Source organism: Nelumbo lutea, chromosome 6 (genome assembly GCF_056320005.1).
Source record: "Nelumbo lutea isolate HS-2025 chromosome 6, American lotus-T2T, whole genome shotgun sequence".
NCBI lineage: Eukaryota > Viridiplantae > Streptophyta > Magnoliopsida > Proteales > Nelumbonaceae > Nelumbo > Nelumbo lutea.
In genome coordinates, this window is record NC_142689.1 from 73,243,296 (window position 1) to 73,264,697 (window position 21,402).

Sequence of the window (21,402 nt, forward strand, 5' to 3'; positions counted from 1 at the left end):
TCCTGATCTTGATTATCATGTTTCAGAGGACAAGAATATTATGTTAATTCACACTCTAGATGAATCAAAGATTTGTCACGCTCTCTTTGGTACCGGCCCTTGGAAATCTCCTAGTTCGGATGGCTTGCCTACTGGTGCTTTGCAACACTGTTGGGACATTGTGAAATGGATGAATAATCTACACATTTATTTTTTGAGGTCCAATAGCATGAGACAATGACAGCATAAACACATCTGTAATATTATTTATAGACGCCACAAGTGATGCCCATTCTCACATGAATCAGCACACAAAAACATTGTACATACCAATCAGCACCAATGACCCATATATATTTCAATCAATAACAAGTTCTAATTTTTCTCTGTAAAAGGATTCAGAAAACTCTATAATGAAAACCATAGGCCCAGTCTTTAAATGATAAAATTGAGGCTTCCTCCAAGAGAGATACTGTCCTTATAGGATCATAATCACACTAGAAGGTGAAATATAGAAAGCCAACTGGAATGTGTTTTTTTTTTTCAAAATTAGCATCTCTATGAAAAAAGCTTTCGATATTCATCAGCTTCTTCCACCATTTCCTCAAGGCTTCTGTCCTTCCTTTCTTTATCCAAGTCAAGCTTTTGCTGTAGCTCCTTCTCCTTAACATCAATCTATGCACCAACATTAATAACGATACAATAAGTTGGCCACAAAAGCTGATCTACGTAGAGAAAGGGAATAATGCAAGAGTGAGCTAATAAAAAACATTCCAACTTACTGCATCATAAATCTCATCATTTTCCTCAAAATCACCACTTCGCCGTGGGAGGATATGGATGTGGACATGAGGTACTGTCTGTCCTGCCTGGGGCCCATCCTGAGGTAATTAGAATTATCAAGTGGCCAAGAATGGTCTGCTAATGACATCATTACATCCGGTGCATGTCTCTGGTGAAAATGACGAGGGGAAGGAGAGCTCCAAATCAATGGGCCCTTTGATTTTCCAACAGTTTACTACAAAAATAGTAACTCCGGTTTTAATTATTGTTAGCTATTGATACAATCATTTGAGATGAATTCACCATAGTCCCCACCAAATCTATTATATCTTGGTGTGTAGTTGGGTATAAAGGCAGAGCATCTTTTCAAGTCCATGTGCTGAATTCATACTTGCAATAAGATATAATGTGAGGAGATTGGTTTGCTGCCTTTTGAATTTTTTAACAAGTGATTAGAGTCCCAACAAGAGAACATGCTAACACAATATAATAAAAAGTGATTAGAAGCATGCATTTCAGATTCAGGCACATAAACAAGTGATAGTTTCATAGTTTTGGCCAGTTTTGCTAATTGGACTGATTTCTCTATATCTAAAACTTGAATAAAAGAATCAGAAAAAGATGTGTTTTCTGATGTAATTTGGAAAGAAGAAAAGAAGTCAACCTAGGTTGGAAGAGAAGAAGAAGAGAGAAGAGAGAAGAGAAAATGGTGCGGTTAGATTGTTCTGGCCGCCCCACTAAATCTTATTTATATTCATGACTTTACAATAAGCAGAGCTACTCTAATACCCCTACTTAAAAACAAAAGAAAAATAAACATGGCCCAACTGGCCCAACTACTAAAACTGTAACATAAAGAAATAAACAGTAAAATAAAGTGTGGGGCTGGAACAATAGACACACTAATAGTCCATTAACTATCTCTACACTCTCAATAGGGAATCTTTTCATATTTAGAGTCTCAATACTTTGAGCCTTGGTCAAGAGTTGACCCATTTACCCACAACCCAATTGTTTCTTCTTAATATGATGAATTTATTATATTAAAGACATGCCCAATTTTTTGTTGTACATATTGTTTACATTGTTTCTGTTGAGTTGGTCCGGTTTGTTTTTATTTAGTTAGGAAGTTGTTGGGCCTTAGGCCCATTAGTTTATGTTTTTTTTAAGTTGTGACTGTTCAGCTTTTAGTAGCCGCCCTACTAAGGACATCCTTGTAATATCTCATCTTTTTAAGTTGAGTATAAATATAATGAGAGGGGGGCGGCTAGGGTGGATTTCACAATCCTGGTTGACTTCCTACTCTCTTCTTCTCCTTTTCTCTATTGCTGAAATCTTCATCTTCCCCCTCTTTCTTTCACAAGAAACTCAACTAAATCTGCAATTAGTGATCTCTACTTGGTATCAGAGCAGCCAAAGGTTCCTTGAAGTTGTTCTCTCATGCAGCCCTAGATCGGCCTGCATGGTGATTTAAGAGGCTGATCGAAGCTCTCAGGTAAGCCCAATTTTTGGATTTTTTTGGTGGATCTGTGTGCCCTGTAGCTGGTCTAGGGTTTCTCATCAAAATCAAGAAAAACTGGAGAAAGGGGAAGAGTCATGTTTCTGTTGGACTCTTCAATTTTGACCTAGGAAGTGGCGCCCTAGTTTTTTAGGGTTCCTTGGAGTTTTTTGTAAGGGGCGATTCAAGTCCTGCCTGATTTGGAGGCTTCTAGAGAGGGCGGCTACCTCTTCTCTCTCTTCTCCCATCCCACAGAAAAGGAATCTTTTGTGGGAAGAAAGTCTAGGACACCAGAAAGGTGTTGTTGGTTCCAAAAGGTGTTTTGTTTGATCTTGCTGCAAATTTTAGTTATTTTCTTTACATTTTTTGAGAAGCATGGAGGTCCACGGAGTTGAAAATAAGCCCGGGAGTGAAATGAGACTAGTGGGAGGAGGTGCTGGAGACCCTTTCGGGACTGGGACCATTACTACAGTTAGGTTTCCACTTCAGGTAAGAAGGGACCTCCTTGGATTATAGATTCTGGAGCCTTAAAGCACATGACCCAGAGCTCTACTAATTTTTCAACTTACCAGCTCTGTTCTGGCAGAGATAGGGTCTCCACAGTTGATGGATCCCCATGTTCCTAATGCTGGGAAGGGATCTGTCAAGACTAGTGATTCTATTTCTCTACCCTCTGTCCTTCATGTTCCCAGATTAAGCACTAATTTGTTATCTGTTAGTAGTTTGACTAAGAACCTGAATTGCTCAGTAATTTTTTCTCCTGGTCGTTGTATTTTGCAAGATCTGGATTCAAAGAGGACGATTGGGAGTGGTCGTGAAGTGAATGGAATCTACCTCTTGGATGTACTTCCTTCTCATCAGAGTCATCATGTCAGCAGGGATAGTTAGTCTGGGTCTGCAAGTCAAATTATGCTTTGGCATAATCGTTTGGATCATTTACCGTTTTCTTCTTTGAGTTTTTTGTTTCCAAAACTTTTTGAGTCTGTTAGTTTGTCAAGTCAGGAGTGTGAAGGTTGTCAACTTGGAAAGCATTGTAGACATTCATTTAAACCTAGTAATAAAAGATGTTCTTCTTCTTTTGATGTTATTCATTCGGATGTGTGTGGCCCTTACCATGTTCCTTCTATGGGAGGCTATCGCTATTTTCTCTTATTTGTGGATGATTTCTCACGATACTCTTGGATTTACCTGATGAGATCCTGTGATGAGGTACCATCCTTGGTGAGGCAATTTCATCAGATGGTACTAACACAGTTTGGAACAAGAATAAAGGTGTTCAAATCTGACAATGCCAGGGAATATTTTGAAAGACATCTTGCCTCATATCAATTAGAATATGGTGTTTTCCATCAGAGCAGTTGGCCCTATAGTCCACAGCAAAATGGTGTTGCAGAAAGAAAGAATAGACACATTGTTGAGATTGCAAGAAGCATGATGATCACATCTACAGTTCCAATTCGGTTTTGGGGTGATGCAGTTCTCATAGTAGTATATCTGATTAACAGGGTGCCCTCTCGTATACTTGGATTCAACACCCCATTCAGTCTTCTTTTTCCTCAGGGGGAGATGTTTCATATTCCTCTCAAGGTGTTTGGGTGTGTCTTCTTTGCACATATCCTTGGTCCTCACCACTCGAAGCTTGATCCCAAGGCAAAGAAGTGTGTCTTCCTTGGATATGCAGAGAATCAGAAAGGGTACTGCTGCTATGATCCAGTCTCTGGGAGCTGGTATGTTACCATGGATGTCACATTTTTTGAACCTACGTACTTCTTCTCAAAGAATCCTTCTCAGGGAGAGTGTTTTGGGGAAGTGAGTAAACAATCTATTCCTCTCCCAGTTCCAGTCCCTATGTCTACTCCTGTGCTTGACCACCACCCTATGGCACCTACCTTGCCACCTCCTTTGCATTCTACTTCTCAGCATTACTTACGACAAAGACTTCACAAGGAGGTTGATTCCACTACAGCAGAACTCACATCACTTCCTGTCGATTCCTTGGAGACTCCAGATTTGGCTGTTGCCATGGATTCAAGTATTCGTCCCGCTACTGTTTCAGTTCCCATTGATCCTACTAACTCTGTTATAGATAACCTTGATCTCCCTATTGCTCATTGTATTTCACAGTACTTATCCTACAGTGGACTTTCTCCTTCCTACTGTGCTTTTCTCTCCTCTCTTGATTCAATGTCTATACCCAAGGGTGTTAGTGAGGCTTTCTCCAAACCTGAGTGGAAGACAACTATGCAGGAAGAGATGGCAGCTTTGATTAAGAATCAGACATGAGACATTGTGGATCTACTAGAAGGCATGGAGACAGTTGGATGTAGATGGGTTTACACAGTAAAATATAAGGCAGATGGAAGTATAGAAAGGTACAAGGCAAGACTTGTTGCAAAAGGGTACACATAGACCTATGGCATTGATTACTTAGAGACCTTTGCACCAATTGCAAAGATGACTTCTGCTCGGATACTTCTTTCTCTTGTTGCCTCATACTCTTGGCCTTGTTTCAACTTGATGTGAAGAATTCTTTCCTAAATGGGGATCTGCAAGAAAAAGTGTATATGGATCTTCCTAATGGCTTTTACAATGATACTGAAAAGGGAAAGGTATGCGGGCTTAAGAAGTCACTTTATGGCTTGAAACAATCTCCCAGAGCATGGTTTGAGAGATTCAGACATGCCTTGATTGCTTTTGGCTACACTCAGACTCAATCCAATCACACCTTGTTTGTGAAGCGAAGGGGATCTTTGGTGTCAGTCCTAATTGTTTATGTGGATGATATTGTTGTCACCGGGAATGATCTGAGTTAGATTGATGGTCTGAAAAAGAACCTACATAAAGAATTTGAAATTAAGGATTTTGGAAAACTGAAATACTTCTTAGGCATTGAAGTTGCAAGATCAAAACATGGAATTTTTATCTCACAAAGGAAGTATGTCTTGGATCTTCTTCAAGAGACAGGGAAGCTTGGAACAAAGGCAATCAGCACCCCTATTGATCAAAACCATAAAATTAATGCATTAGAAGGTGAACCAGTAAAGGACATTGGGAGATATCAGAGACTTGTGGGTTGGCTGCTATACTGGTGTATGACAAGACCAGGCATCTCCTATGCAGTAAGTGTAGCAAGTCAATACATGCATGCTCCACGAGTTCAGCATTGGGAGGCAGTTGACAAGATTCTTGCTTATTTGAAGGGGCACCCGGGCAGAGGCATATTGTTTACTGATCATGGACAGTTGAAACTAGAGGCTTATACAGATGCAGATTGAGCATGGTGCCTTTATGACAGGAGATCAACTTCAGAAGTGTGCACCCTAGTTGGGGGTAACCTTGTCTCATGGAAAAGTAAGAAACAATCAGTAGTGGCAAGATCAAGTGTTGAAGCCGAATACAGGGCCATGGCACATGGAGTTTCAGAACTTCTCTGGATCCGTTCCCTGTTAGAAGAAATTGGTGTACAGGCAGAAGAACCTATGGTGCTATACTGTGATAACCAGGCAGCAATTAACATTGCCCATAACCCAGTCCAGCATGACCGAACTAAGCACATTGAAGTGGATAGACATTTTATCAGAGAAAGGGTAACTTCTGGAGAAGTTTGTCTTCCATACATTGCTTCTGATCTACAGCTCGCTGATGTTCTCACAAAAGATGTTGCAAAGAACAAGCTGGAGCATGATTTACGCAAGTTGGGAATGTGTGACATTTACTCCCAACTTGAGGGGGAGCATTGAGTTGGTCCGGTTTGTTTTTATTTAGTTAGGAAGTTGTTGGGTTTTAGGCCCATTAGTTTATGTTTTTTTAAGTTGTGAATGTTCAGCTTTTAGTAGTCGCCCTACTAAGGGCATCCTTGTAATGTCTCATCTTTTTAAGTTAAGTATAAATATAATGAGAGGGGGGCGGCTAGGGTGGATTTCACAATCCTGGTTGACTTCCTACTCTCTTCTTCTTCTCCTTTCTTCTCTACTGCTGAAATCTTCATCTTCCCCCTCTTTCTTTCACAAGAAACTCAACTAAATCTGCAATTAGTGATAGCTATTGTTTCTTTTGTACATCTTATCCTATTCTATATAATTTTTCTTTTGTTTATGACATCATATGTTGAACCATTTATATGATTTTTTATTTTATTTATGGCATCATCAGCAAATTATTTGATCCAAATTGTTGGACTATTGCTCCACAACCCATTTGTTTCTATATAATTTTTATTTTGTCTATGACATCATAGGTTGACAGACCCATTTAACCTAAATGGTTTTTTTCTATCAATAACAGAGAACTTTCATTAATTAATAATATAAAAGATTTAAGTACAATAAGGGGGGGGGGGGGGGGAGGTAAACTCTCTTAACTCTACCCTAAAGAGAAAATTACAATGTAGCCTAAAACAAATGACTTCTTCCCACCCCCTGTTTGGCCAATGCGACTGCAAATGAATTGGCACACCTTTTAACACACTGCATATGCATTTCCATGCCCTGAGTTAACCACTTGAATTGTCTTCACTCGTTAATGTGTGTCCATAACCCATCATTTGCACTCTCTATCCAGCCAATTACCACTTGTGAATCTCCTTCAATGATCAACCTGTTTATATTTAGTTCCTTAGCCCTTTTCACCCCCTCTATCAAGGCCAAAATTTCTGCTCCCAGTGAATCCCCAAATCCAATTGGTCCTGAAAAAAGAGCTATTACCAAACCTGCCTCCGATCTGAAAACACCACCATCCCTGTTTCAAGGAAGAGATTCCCTACAACCCAATTGAATGAATTGGGCTCGTTGTAGGAATTGATGTCTTACCCTCCAAAGTATCAAAATTTCTGATAGGATTATGACCTGTAGCTCAATTAAATAAGGGGAAAGATCGTCATATTCAAGAATCAAGTTATATAGTGTTTGTTCACTAGAATTTCTGCTCTCCATCAATTTCTCAAAATTTTCAAAGATATTCAAAAGGGAGTCAAATGGCAACCATAATCAAATGATTATAATTTTCATTCTTTGGTTTGTGTATGTTTTATTCGTGGTTTAAAATGTCCCTAACTTTCCTAATATTTCCACAACATTTTTTCATTCCCATGGGTATCAACACGACATTTTACTGGAATTGGCATATTCCCCAGTGAACACTACCAGCACTATGTAGAGTACAACAGATTGATTCCATGGCAAATTTCCATTTACATGGGTAGCGACACGAAATATTACTATATTCCCCAATAAACACTACCACCACTATATGAAGTGCAAGAGAATAGAGATAGTATTATAACATAAGCTGGTAACAATATTGTACATATGTGGAGTAGCAAAATTATTGCCCGCGTAACTTACATGATTATCACTTCAAACCAGCTCATTAATTTCAAACATGATATTAAATATTAGTTGTTTGTGTAATAATTATTTGGTTGATGTATTACAACCATGTGCATTTTATACGAGTTTAAATTTTGTTTTAACTCATTCTAGCATGTAGTTTTGAATCTTTTACAGGACAACTTCAGAATGTATTATTTTTTCTATAACCTTAGTTTCTTAGCTTTGTTTAATTATTTAGAAGAAGATAATAATTTAAAAAGGTGTGTTTATGCTTCTTTTATCATTTCATAAAATAACATTCTATATTTATGCATATTTTACAATGTTCCCATCATGTCTATAGTTTTTACAATATTTCTATATGATATTTCTGCCATTTCCGATATGTTCCTATATTTGGACGACCAACATTACCACCGACACCGACATTTTAAACCTTGTTTTTGTTTGAGACAAAAACAAAGGACTTTTTCTACCCTCTACAAAGATATAATAAGGGGATACCATCTATACCGAACACTATTTGAAAAGTAATAAAAACTCAATTATCTAAACTTTTACAACAATACTAGTTGAAAAACAAGATTTTGAACTTTGAGATTTAAACATTTTAAATGTGATAAATATTTCTAGAAGTCAAGGCATGCAATAAAAACAAAAAAGCAAATTTGTTTGAAATTATTAAAGTTGAAAAATTGGAACTTGAAGAAAAGAAGATGAAGTTGATTCTTTGTAGTGTTACTTGGATTGTAAACGTAAGAGAAGATGCTTTGTGATGATTCTCAAGCTGACAACCAACCTTCTGTGCTGTGAGCCATAAATCACTAATCTCATCAGCAGTGAGATCAATAAAGCGCTTCACTTCACGCCTTGGGCAGACAAGGACATATAAGTACTGTTAAGGTCATTAAACTGAACACATAGAAATTCACCACAGACTAGAGTATCAAAGTTGAAATTTCACTGTAATGCAACAAAACAAGAGGCATAATGACATTCAATAGGTACTCAATACTCTTTTTTTTTTTTTTCGGTATCATTTGAAAGGGCTACACAACAGGGGGTAGCCCATCCCCCAACTCATAACCCCCCCACCCCAGGTCAGGCGGGATTCAATCCCAAGTCTCCGCTACAACCAGCAGGAGACCTTACCAACCAGCTGGTTGGCACCTTGCCAGTAGGTACTCATATATACTCGATAGATATCATTGATGGCATATGCATGATATATGCACATGTACTTTTATGTTCAATTTCGCATTCTTAGTAATAAAAGTATCCATGGCATATTGATACAAAAGTCAATGTGTATCAAAATATCTAATATATTCTGCCTAAACATTCTGTATTTAGGAAGAATTTTGGACATACTACTTCATAGTGACTAACCATTAGTTCTAATAGCAAGTGATGTAGGACTGACAGCTTTGATACTCTAGGAATGGAAACTGGCGGGTTCAGGGCAGGGCACCCCCTCCCCATCCCCACCCCATAGTCAAGATACTCTACCCTGTCCCTGGTGGTGGGGCACCCACTCCCCATCAGGGATGGGGAATCCCCAAATTTTCCCTACCCCAAGGCAACCACCTAAAATAATCTAATTTGCAGATAATTTACAAATAGGACTATGGGAATTTTGGGGTATTTTAGGAATTGGATTATGACAATTTGGGGGTACTTTAGAAATGGAATTATGGCATCCTGGGATTTTAAGAATTTGAGGAAAACTTAGAGAAATTTTAAAAATCAATATTAAATCTAGGGATATTTTACTAATTTACCATTGGGTTCGGGGCTGGTTTGGGGAATTATACGCAAACCCCATCCATGGTTCAGGGAAAAATTATTTTTCCAGTCCCCACCCCTTTCCTGTTTAAGATTGGGGAATGGGGCTGGGCAGGGCCCTGGTTTTACAGGGAAAATTGGCATCCCTAATACTGACTAACATAGAACTGGAATTACATAATGACAAGTCTAAGAGGACAATAATTGGCTAAAAACGTTTTAGGGATGATTTTAGAACTAAAAGTAAGGGTTAGGAGAGGTTATAAAGGTGATAAACCTACTAGAACTAAGAAAAACAAAAATCACAAAACTCTCAATATCATAAGAAAACCCAATAACCCTGAACTACTTAACCAATGACTATGAAACATCAAATAGAAACCAACTATAACCACACAAATCAGATGATAAAGATGGACCTCACAGACCTGTAAAATAACCAAAGTACTGAAAAAATCCAAAAATATATGATTTTTACAAAAAAAAAAAAGTCAAATTTGACAACATTGCTCCTGCATTATGTTTGTTCCTTGTATACATGTCTTTTCTTAACAAAATTTTTATTTAGTATCTAAACATGGAAAAGAAAACAGTGAACCAGAGATAATAGACCCTCAAATCCCAGTCCATTTATTTCCAATCATTTTTTCCCTCCTCCTTTTGATAATTAAAATCCCTCTCTATATATCTTCCCCCTTATGTGCATATGAGGAAATTCAATACAACTCATTGCATTCACATAATATGCAATTTAGTTTTTAACTGTGCAAGCATGTGTTTTTACAAAAGGAAACACAAAGCATAGAGGAACAAGTGCCATAATCACCCAGATCATCTATGGCCTCATCATTGGCAGTACCTGGTTGTTGCTAGTTGAGCACCATGGATGTTTTAACACCCCCACCCCCCACCCCAAGTGCAATGGAGGTAAAGAAGCATGGGTGATGATGACCTAGGTATTTTATAGGCAATGCCTGATTCCACTGCTTCTCTGCAATTTTTCTTCCTTACAACCAAAAACATGTAAAAAGGAATCATTTTTTTAACATAAGCTAAATGCATGAGGACTAACAGATGCCCAAACCATATATCATCAATGAAGCGATTGAAAAAAATGAAAGTAACTTAAATTTGTCTTAGTACACACATTAGTCAGTGATGACAATAGAAACTGGCAAGGTTAATTGATACCAAAGGAAAAGGATATGACCGGTAAAAGATAAGAAAAATGAAAGTAATCAGAAAGGAGTTCTACTTTTAATACAAAACACCATATAAAGTGGGTACTAGAAGATAGAAAATTCTCATGATATATGGTTATTGAAAGATGAGAGATTCAAATGAACAATGGAATTAGAATAAGCACAAATTTTTTATTTCGTAGTATTAGTTTTGATGCTTAAGTTATCAATTAGGAGGGAAAGACATGATAATTTATCTGCTTAGGCCATGTTTGGTTCAATTCTCATTCTTTCTCATTCTTACCCAAGATGAAATTCTAAAATGGAAAAAAAAATGGGTAAAAATAGGCAGAATGAGAAACTATTGCTATGAACAAAACACTTTTTTTCCTAAAAATTAATTCTTTTCAGACTAACAAGTGTCCTATGTTACTCATTTTCATTCTTAAAAAGAAAAAAAAGTGCCAATATTCACAAACCGCCAGCCTAGGTTTCCAATAGTCAATATTTACCAATTGGCATAGATGTTTCGGAAGTACTTTTATAAAAGTGTTTTCGTAAAAGTACTTTTGTAAAATTGCTTTCGCAAAAGTAAACATCTATGACAACAGTTTTATAGGTAGAGTTTCCTCAAAGAATGAAATGAGCAAGATGGGGCATGATTAATTTTCATGCTGCATGCTAGTCAATTTTTATGCCATGGGGCTGATTTTTTGTTCTAAAAAGAATGTGGCCATTGGCAAGAATTTTGTAACCAAACACTCTAATGTTATTCATTCTTGCCCATTCTTACCTAGAATGAGCAAGAATTAAGAGAATGAGGCCTAAAGCAGTGAACCAAACATGGCCTTAGTTTCTAGAGAGAAAATGGAAAATGAATCTCAGTGTGAATACAACCTCTGAGTGTTTGCTGTCATTACATGCAACAAACATGAACTCTTCCTTTCCTTTTTCTTTTTCTATCAATAAAAATAAGGAGCTTATATACACAGAACCAAGGGCTAAAAAGGAAACTTAAACCCCATGCAATAAAGTCACCTACTCAAACAAGAAAACCCACTTAACAATCCCCTAACACAATATTTGATTCACCAAAGAAAACAAAAAGAAAAACATAAGAGTCAGCACTTGATAGTCCCCTTCAACCACAATATTCTCAAACTCAAGGTAAACAAAAACTTCACTCCTTGTACCAGGGACCTGTTCTTGGACGATAACTCTGATTTATGAACAATCTCAATATTAATTTCACTTTCCATCTGTAGATGATTCTGAACAGTTTTGCCTAATTCATGTTTCATATCTAGTTCCAATTGGGCTTCAACATGCATAACATCACTTTGACATATTGTGTGCAACTTCCACTTGTAAATTCCTCAAACAGTACTGCCGCATTAAGAATACAAAACTTGAACTCCTAAGCTATGCAGCTGGGTCTTGTGAATATCGGTTTTTTTTTTTTTTGCATTTAATTGTAAATCTTCAACTTTGCTCTGTCAAGGGGAGTTATGTCTCTAAAACACCAGATCACTACCAGGAACTGAGAGTGAAGAGGAGATGGAGAGGGCTTGAAGTGATGGAGTTCTCCAAGCAGCTAACAGGTGGGGATCTGAACTGGTTATCAAAGCAATAAAATGTTGTTTCAATAATGGAAGGACTAAAGGTAAGAATCTATTGAAAAACAGAGAAGACAGGAGGGCACCAATCTTCCTGCCTGAGGAAGCTACATTATGGTTGAAGGGGTTTGTTGATGTAGTAGTCAACTGTATCAGGATGGTGGGCTGGAAAAATTCCATGGTCTTAATAGGGAAAAGATTTGAAGCTGAGCTGAGAAGGAATGGAAAGGGGTGCTTATTTCTGTTGCAGAAAACTTCGATAACAATAGGAGACAGCTGATATGTGTGCTGGAAGGGAAGGAGGAACAGGGATGGATCTCCTTTGGGGACAAACTACAGCAGTTTCTCCTGTCTGTTGACAGGAACATAATTAAGGAAAAATCCACCACTACTGAAGTGCATAATGAGCAGAACCGTCCTAGTCAGGTGGTGAAAGATAAAACCAATATGCAAGTGGAAAGTGAAGAACAGAGCCTCTCCCTTCATGGAGTAACGGTTGTGAGCTCGACAGGTTTTTAGAGGATGGTGCTTGAGGCAGGAAGAGGTAAATGGGAACAGAGAATGGTTATAACAGTTGAAGAGGTGAAGGACCAGAGGAAGATATTGGATACAATGGTGCAGAAGTTAGTGAAGCTGATGCAGTCTTAATGTTGTTTGCAGACAGGAAAGCGGTCCTTGAAATTGGTGATTAGAAAAGGAGCTTTACGACGATCAAATCAGAAGAGGGTTTGATACAGGTACAGAACTGGACTCACTCTGCTGTGCTATGAGATAGAGGCCACACATAGAAATTTCCTGATAAAGCATTTAAGACTTCCATTTCATCTCTGGAAAGAAACGGCTATTGGGAACATAGTGAGAATCTTGGGTGTTCTGAAGAAGGTTAATCTTAGAGACCTGTGTGCTCCAAAGATTAGGATCACAGGGGTGAAACCAGAGAAGCATCACTTTGGTGAATGGAGTCATGTTTGGCTGTTATCAGAAGTTGAAGCAGCACTTTCCCGCCATTAGAGGTATTAGACAAGGGGACCCCCTCTCTCCTTTCTTGTTCATCTTAGTAGTTGTGTTAGGTATCCTTATCTAGAGAGCATATTTGAGGGGTTTGGTGAGAAGTTGGAGAGTGGGAAGAGAAAGAGTGTCTATTACTCACTTACAATTTGTTGATACCATCTTATTTTGTGAGGGAGGTGATTTAAATTGGATGAGGAATTTGACATAGGTGGTCCAAGTGTTTGAGAAGATGTCAAATCTGAAAATTAACTTCAGTAAGAGCTGTGTGGCAGGCATTAACATGGATGATAGAGAGGTATCTGAATGTGCAACAATTTTGGGTTGTGAGGTATGCCAGTGGCCACTGAATTATTTGAAGCTGCCTCTAGGGAGAAACCCTAAAGTGTGAATTGGAACCCGGTGGTGGATAGGTTCTCAAAAAGGCTAGCCTCCTAGAAAAGGAATATCTTTCTCTTGGTGGAAGAATCACCTTGATCAAATCAACTTTGGCCAATCTGCCAATCTACTTCCTATTGGTATTTGGGATGCCTGTGAGGATTTGTAGAAGGTTAGAGAAGTTAATGAGAGATTTTTGGAGAGGAAAAGAGGGACCATTGGGTTAGATGGGAAGTGGTAAGTAGAAGTAAGGATTCAGGGGGTCTAGGAACTGGAAACATTCAGAAGAGGAATACGGCTTTGTTGGGGAAATGGCTGGAGATTCCCGGTGGATCAAGATAAATTGTTGACAAAGGTGACTAAGAGTATACATGGGCTGGTAGTTGATGACTGGGACACAAGAATTTCAGCCTGAGCAACTACTGCAGCACCTTGGAAAGCTATCTATGCCATCCTTGTTTTCTACCCTTTGCCAGGCATAACTTGTGCTTCAGAAATTTGGTGAGCTTCTGGGAACATGTGCGAGTGGGGGAGGTACCACTTAAAGACCAATTCCCTTCCTTATTCTCCCTTTCTAGGTACAAGCATGCCTCCACCTTTATTTCCTCCTTTGGTCTAGGGCCCAAGCTTAATTGGGATTTGGGGTTTAGATGAGGTCTCAAAGAATCAAAGTTGGATTTGGTGTTGTCATTGGTTCAGGTACTTCAAAAGGTCTTCTTGGACCCTTCAAGGGTGGACGTGGATTCTCGGGTTTGGACCCTTTCCTCTTCTGGCTCTTTCACTTGTGCCTCTTTTTTCAATGCCTTAATTCAACCTACTACTCCTGCCAACCTCTTTCCTACTAAAGAAGTGTGGGGGAAACCAGTCCCACCTAGGGTTGGAGCACTATGTCGGGAAATAGCACTAGAAAGAATTAATACGTGTGATCAACCATTTCCCTTTCTAACTCCTGCCAACCCTTTCCCTTTCAAGACAGTTTGGTGTACACACATTCCCTACAGAGATTGTTTTTTTGTGTGGGAAGCTAGTCTGAAGAAGATCAACACTTAGGATCTCCTCCAGAAAAAGAACCAAGGAAGGTCCTATATATCCCCATATGTATGCTGTTTGTGCTTAAAGGCCGGGGAATCAGCCAATCATATTCTGATCCACTGTGAGGAAACTAGAAAATTCTGGATTTTCTTTCTCAATCTGATGGAGCGCGATCCGGCCGGTTTTACCTGTCAACGACCTTGCTTCTGAACGAGGTAGCAGGGAACTTGAAACGGAGGAGATGAGGAAGCTCCGGGGGGGAACCCGGTGTAGCGGCTCCGAAGCTCAAGTTAGAATCCTTCAAAAGCAAGATAATACCAGATAGCGCAAAGATAGCATACCTTCTTTGTTGGGGGGCAGGGGGCTCTTATAATCACTTCGCGCACTCGCTCCGAGGCCCTTGTCAGGTCAGGTATGATTACCCTTGCGCTTGTCAATTCGGTCGTCGTCCTTTCTGCTGGGATAGAACCGTCACTGCCTAACTGTCTCTCTAACTGGAGATGGCGGTGTCAGTGCGGTGGCAGGTGGCCGTTTAGAGTGAGGGCGCAAAGCGTCAGATCCCAAGTCAGTCAGGTGCGACGCCCTCGGGCACGAACTTCCTCAGTGTCAGGCATGGTACAACTTGTTTGGTTTTTTGGTGCCCAGAAGGTGATGCGGAGTGGTGAGCGAGGCGAAGTCTTGAGTTCGGAGGTATCTATAGGGTTGGTCAGTTCGGCGAGGTGTATCCCGAGCTGTTACAAGGTTGGCCAGTTCGGCGAGGTATATCCCGAGCTGTTACAAGGTCGGCCAGTTCGGCGAGGTATATCCCGAGCTGTTGCAAGGTTGGCCAATTCAGATTACTCTGGTTTTGGGCCAAGGGTGAGTTCGGGCACCCCGTAGGGAGTTCGGTCCGCTGGTGTCCCCTTGTTCACGCCTTAGGCTTGGCCCTTTTGCCGAGCTGTTGTTTCTGCCACGTGTCGCATAACTGTGAGGTCGGGCCAATTCTTCCTTCATCACAATCTTTTAAATTTTAGTTGGACTTTCCCTGAACATATGATAAACTGTCTCAGACAATGGACAGCAAGAGGGTTAAGTAAAAGAGGAAGGACTTTATGGATTTCCATAACACATGCAATCCTTTGGAGCATCTGGGAAGAGAGAAATAACCGAATTTTCAACAACAGAAAAAGAAACCTTGAGGAGCTTTTGCCTACTATACCATATAGAATTTTCCTTTGGACTTCCAACTCAGAGTTTTTTAAAGGAGTTTCCTTTTCTGATCTTCAAAGAAATACTGCAGGTTTTTTGTTTTCTAAACATCAGTCCTTAATCACCCCTCTCCCCCACTCTTTTGTGGTGGAAGGGGAGATAACCATGCACTTTGATGGAAGTGTGTTTGGAAACCCAGATGCAGCAGGAGTTGGTGGAATTTTTAGAAGAAGAGATGGTACAGTTATTTGGGCTTTCAGTGGACCGATAGGGATAGCCTCTTCAACAAAGGCTGAAATTATGGCCGCACTAACCGGAATCAGGATTGCAAGAGATCTGGACTCTCAGAACATTATAATAAAAGGAGATTCAGCAAATACCATCAAGTGGCTTGCTGACTCTGGCAGTGGTCCATGGGCTTTAGCGCATTTCTTGGCTGAAGCTAGAGATATCATATTTAACTTAAATGCACAGCTGGGTTGGATCCCTAGGGAGCTAAACTCTGATGCGGATGGTCTAGCAAAAGCTGGTGTTCACAGGGATTTCATGTTTAGTGATAGCTTTCTTCCTACTTAACTGTTGAGTTGTAATCTCTGTGTGCATCTTCTTATGTACCCACTTTTCATTAATAAAGTTACCCATCTTTTTCAAAAAAAATCAAAGAAAGAAGCCTTTTTGGTGCTTGTCCCTGAACTGTTGTACCCTTTGTAAAGCCAATGGTGAGTGTTGCTTTCACTTACTAATATCCTGCCCCTTTGCTTCTTCTATTTGGGAGTGGTTTCTCTCTTTATTTGGTTGTAGGTGGACTCCCCCAGCATTAAAAGCATCTTCATCTATTCTATTGGTAGCTGGATCATAAAGAGGGGAAGAATCCTATGGAGGTGCACCAAGGCAGCGGTTTGTTGGACAATTTGGGAGAAAAGGAACCAAAGAATATTTGCTGAAAAAGAAAGAAGTAGAGAGACAATTATAGAGATGATTACTTTGAGGGTGGCCCAGTGGGTAAAGACAGTGAACATATTTGATGACGTTCCCCAAGAGACCATTGTGAACAACTGGCAGGAAATAGCAGCCTCAGCTCCAAGCATAATCATCATCCATCCTCCGTGGCATCTCCCAACAGAAGGCTTTATCAAGCTCAACTTCGATGGGAGCAATGAAGGAAATCCAGGGCCACCAGGGGTTGGTGGTGTTTTCAAATTGGAGGCAGGTTCAATAATAACTCTTTTTTCAAGACCAATTGGATTCGGGGATTCACTGAGAGCAGAAATTCTGGCTTTGTTAGAGGGGATGAAAAGGGCTAAGGAACTAAATATAAACAGGTTCATCGTTGAAGGAGTTTCACAAGTGGTAATTGGCTAGATAGAGAAGGCAAATAATAGGTTATGGACATACATTAATGCAGTGGGTTAAAAGATATGCCAATTCATTTGCAGACGACTGGCCAAACAGGGAGTGGGAAGAAGTCATTTGTTTTGGGCTACATTGTAATTTTCTCTTTGGGGGAGAGTTAGGAGAGTTTACCTCCCCCCACCCAAATTTAAATCTTTTCTATACTTAATTAATGAAAGTTTTCTGTTATTGATAAAAAAAAGTTGAAGTGTCACTTTAGGGAGGACAAACCAAGGTTGAAGACGACATTGATGTGGCAGGCTGGTGTACAAGTGGCACACAAGCGTTGGTGAAAAAGAATGGGAAGCAAGGAAAGTTTAAGCAGGAAGTTGAACAGTCTTTGGAGGAAAACCAAATGACAAGTAAACCATTTAGTAGAAATGAATTCAAATGTTTTTGAATTAAAGGAAAAAGAAGCGGGCAGATTATCCTTTGCTGATGTGGCTAGGAGATGAATTAAAGGAAATGAATTCTAACGTCCTTATTTATTTATTCTTGTTCTGATAACACTTACCCTCTTTTTTATCAATAATAACACTAACCCTCTTCCTATTAGTAGTTTGAAAAAATCCTTGAATTATTGCATAACCTTCCTTCTTGTTGTGTTTTTCAGGACTTGAAGTCCTAGAGGATGGCTTTTTTTTTTTTTTTTTGATAAGCAACAAAGGGAAAATATTCATTAAACACAAATCTTCACACAAAAAGTACAGCCAAAAAAGTGTACAATCCTGGGCCTCCCAAGAGGCCATCCACAGCTGACAACAGGGAAAAAATAAAATACAACAATAGCAAAAACATAACTGATATTAACATTCCTAGGCACCCATTTGAATGAGGCATTTAAATCAGCACCTAGAGCTTCAGCCATTCTGACTAAAGGTCTGAACTTCAAAGGAATTTGGTCTTGCCTTGCCATCCATCCTAAAACCATTTGACAGTCACTTCAAACCCTGAACCAAGGCCAAAAGCTCAGCTCTAGAAAAATTTCCCTGTCCTACCAGACCTGAAAAGCTTAGTATGATACTGCCCTCATGGTCTCTAACAAGTGTAACAACTCCCCCCCCCCCCATCAAAATTGAGTTTGAGCACCTCTAGATTAGGAAGGGACCAATCTACCATCCTCTGTCACCCTTGAAAATCCCTGCACATCACACCCAAGTGAGCTACCCTTACTTTGGTAAGTTCAAACACTTCCTCTACAAGTTTGCATTTTTCTTCAAAAATTCTCGCATTTCTTTCACACCACAAACCCCATAGCACCGCACCATGAATGCATTGCCAAACAATCTTTTGTCTTTGAGTGGAGCCACCAAAAACATCTTATTTGAATAGATCTACTACTGCATCTTGTGCCACCAAGTTTTTCCACAAGTGAGAGGAAAAGCTGCCATAGCCTAGAAGCATAGGGACATTGTAACAGTAGATGGTTAGTATTTTCTCCTCTCTTCAGGCAAAGAGCACACACATGAGGAGAGAGAGCCCAATTTTGGAGCCTCTCATGGGTGTTGATGATTTGGTTAACAGCCTCCCAACAAAAAACCTTTACTTTAGGGGGGACCGGGCAACACCATGCCTCTTTAACCGGGAAAGGCTAAGCTTCTGTAATGGGAAGTAAGGATTGAAAAAAGGAGGCACACATAAAACAACCATTTGTATTAGGGGTCCAAATTCTCTCATCATTCCCTGATGAAAACAAAACAATGTTTTCAAGTAGAGTTACAAGAAAAACCAGCTCATTTGTTTCTAAATCCCTTAAAGGCCTTCTTAAACCCAAATCCCAAGCTAAACCATTCTCTCCAAAGGAAATCAAATCCGCAATTGAACTATTTTTAAGGTTGAGCAGCCTATAAATTCTCGGAAAGGTTTGACAAAAAGGAGAGTCCCCCCCCCCCAAGTATCTTCCCAAAACTTTCCACTTCACCCTGAAACTATATCATACCTTATGTTTTGCATGAAAGTAGGCAATAGAGTCAGATTTGGCTTCTAGGGGCTTCTCAAAGTTGCTCTCCTAACAGGCACTGAGTCCCAACTATTTGGGTGCAACCCATAGATGCTTTTGATCATTTGATCACCAAATGCCATAAAGCCTCTCTTTCCTTTTGGGAACCTCCACAACCATTTCCCTAACAAGGCCATTTTTTTTTCTTGAATCCTACCAATTCATAAACCTCCATAGTCCATGCTCTTTAGAAATGCTTACATTTTTCCAGTTCAACAAATGACTATTCTTACTATCTCCCAGATCCCACAAGAACCTAGAGCCCTAAACACAAACAAAAAAGAGTGGGAGGTTAGACAAAGTAGATTTTATTAAAGTGAATCTCCCCTTTGGATATGTAGTTTTTTTTCCAGGACGCCAACCTTTTCCCAAAACTTTCAATAACGCTCTCCCAGAAAGTCTCCTCATTAGGTTGCCTCCTAAGGGCAATCCTATATATTTAATTGGCACTCCTTCACATCACATCCCAACACTTTCACACACTCTTCCAGCTCCACCCTCTCCATGCTAAGGCCCACCAAACTACATTTCCTCAAATTGACTTTCAATCCTAGACTCTTTTAACTAGTTCTAAAATCGTTTTCAAAGTCCAAGTCCTAGAATATCGTTTTCAAAGTCCAAGTCCTAGAAGATGATTGGGAGTGGTCATGAGGCAAATGGGATATACTATCAAGTACAAACAAGTCCATGTTAGAGCCTTAAATTCTCAACACCTAAAAAAATGATTTTATAATTTTAATTGCCTTTTAAAATATCTTATAACCCCCTATTTGTTAATTTTGTTCATTCATTTATCCTAATAAAAGATATTTTAAAAGACAATTAAAATTATAAAATCATTTTAACTTCAACTTGCTAATTCATCCTTTCTTCCTTGATCTTCTCATCTCCTAAACATACTCATTAGTAATTAAAATTTGATGGATAATCTATCTCCCACGGATGAAGGCCCCTTATTGTGCTAGGTTATCAAAGGGAGGATTTCTTTTTAAGCCTCGATGCCAAATTAACCATGCGTTACCACCATTAAAGTTAAAAAGGAAAAATTGGACATTCATATCCAAAATGAAAAGCGAGAGAGAGAGAGAGAGAGAGAGAGAGAGACCAGGGAGAACAGGCCGAAGATTAACCATAGCGTAGGAGAGCTGGGTAGAGTAGAATACTTCTTTCTGGTGTATTTTATACGGCCCAAACGTATAATTCTCCGATTCCATCTGTTTAAAATTGCGCACAAGTGGTTAGTGAATGCGGAGGAGAGAGTGGGAAATGAAATGAAAGGATGTCTTTCCGTTTCCAGAGCATTTACTTTGCCTTACCTTAGTTGGAATGCAACACGATGCAGCAGTTCTGCTTGTAGGTGACAAATGAAGGCTGCTGCTTCTGGCGATGGCGAGACAGGTGAGACTGGTAGAAAGCGATTTGTTGATGAGAAATGATGTAGTAATGAACCCTTTTGAACACAGAAGCAGCAACTGCTTTACCATTCTTGGAATAACAGATTATTCACAAAAACACAGAGCACTTATTACTCGAAGAAGGAATCACGCATTCACACAAAGCCCACTAACCTGTTCGGTTTCTCGTCGGACAGAGAGATTAGCACCGTCAGTCTCGTCACTGCCACCGGGTTTTTTCTGGATGAGGATCGAGGAACTCCTTAGAATTTGGGCCCGAAGTTCTAGACTTGAAGTGCCTTACGGCCCGCACGATCTATAAAATCTCTGTATATTACCCTTGGGTGCTGGAGTGGACTGTTCATCGGCCGAGAGCCGGGCCGGGCTATATACCTCCAAACCTAAACGAACCAAACTGAATTTGATGATTTGATCTGGTCTGGATTTAGAAACGGTCTGATTCGATTTAAGATATTTCAAAATTCTTTTTTGAAAGATATTTCAGATTTCATTTTACAGTTTGGGGTTGGTTTTCTGAGTTTTAAATATTAAACCAAGTGATGATGTGCATTTTGGCAGTTCCCCGGTGGGTGGGTGACTCGGATGCTTGGCTGAATAATTCCTACCTGGAATGTGGCTTGGATGCCTAGCTAAATGGTTCCTACCTGGAAGGTGGCTTAGACGTCAAGCTGAATGGTGACAAGCTGTAGAGGTGGCTCTGATGCCTAGTTGAATGGTGACGAACTGGAGAGGTGGCTCTGATGCCTAGCTAAATGGTGACAAACTGGAGAGGTGGCTCTGATGCCTAGCTAAATGGTAACGAGCTGGAGAGATGGGTC

The 21,402-nt window shown here is 39.7% G+C and overlaps 1 protein-coding gene across 5 annotated transcripts; it reads right to left on the bottom strand.

Moving 5' to 3' along the window:
• Positions 1–217: 217 nt before the first annotated feature.
• LOC148849656 (bifunctional bis(5'-adenosyl)-triphosphatase/adenylylsulfatase FHIT-like) lies at positions 218–20,877 on the bottom strand. 5 transcript variants are annotated; one of them, XM_088949817.1, is made up of 6 exons: positions 20,738–20,877; positions 20,486–20,573; positions 20,275–20,383; positions 8,333–8,397; positions 762–860; positions 218–654 (listed from the first exon to the last, which is right to left on the bottom strand). In XM_088949817.1, exons 3-6 carry the CDS (start codon positions 20,381–20,383, stop codon positions 538–540), a joined length of 390 nt encoding a protein of 129 aa, XP_088805943.1. In that variant the 5' UTR covers positions 20,486–20,573; positions 20,738–20,877; the 3' UTR covers positions 218–537. The 5 variants fall into 5 exon arrangements, with proteins under 5 accessions (XP_088805943.1, XP_088805940.1, XP_088805941.1 ...); XM_088949814.1 differs by having other exon boundaries at positions 8,333–8,451; XM_088949815.1 differs by having other exon boundaries at positions 20,486–20,619.
• Positions 20,878–21,402: the final 525 nt, after the last annotated feature.

Bases quoted from the DNA above. Each gene is read 5' to 3' on its own strand.
- LOC148849656 (XM_088949814.1), bottom strand. From the start codon at position 20,383: ATGGAATCGGAGAATTATACGTTTGGGCCGTATAAAATACACCAGAAA. The intron at 861-8,332 runs GTAACACTACAA...TAATTACCTCAG, and splicing joins CTCTTACGTTTACAATCCAA to GATGGGCCCCAGGCAGGACA. The intron at 655-761 runs GTAAGTTGGAAT...GTTGGTGCATAG, and splicing joins ATGATGAGATTTATGATGCA to ATTGATGTTAAGGAGAAGGA.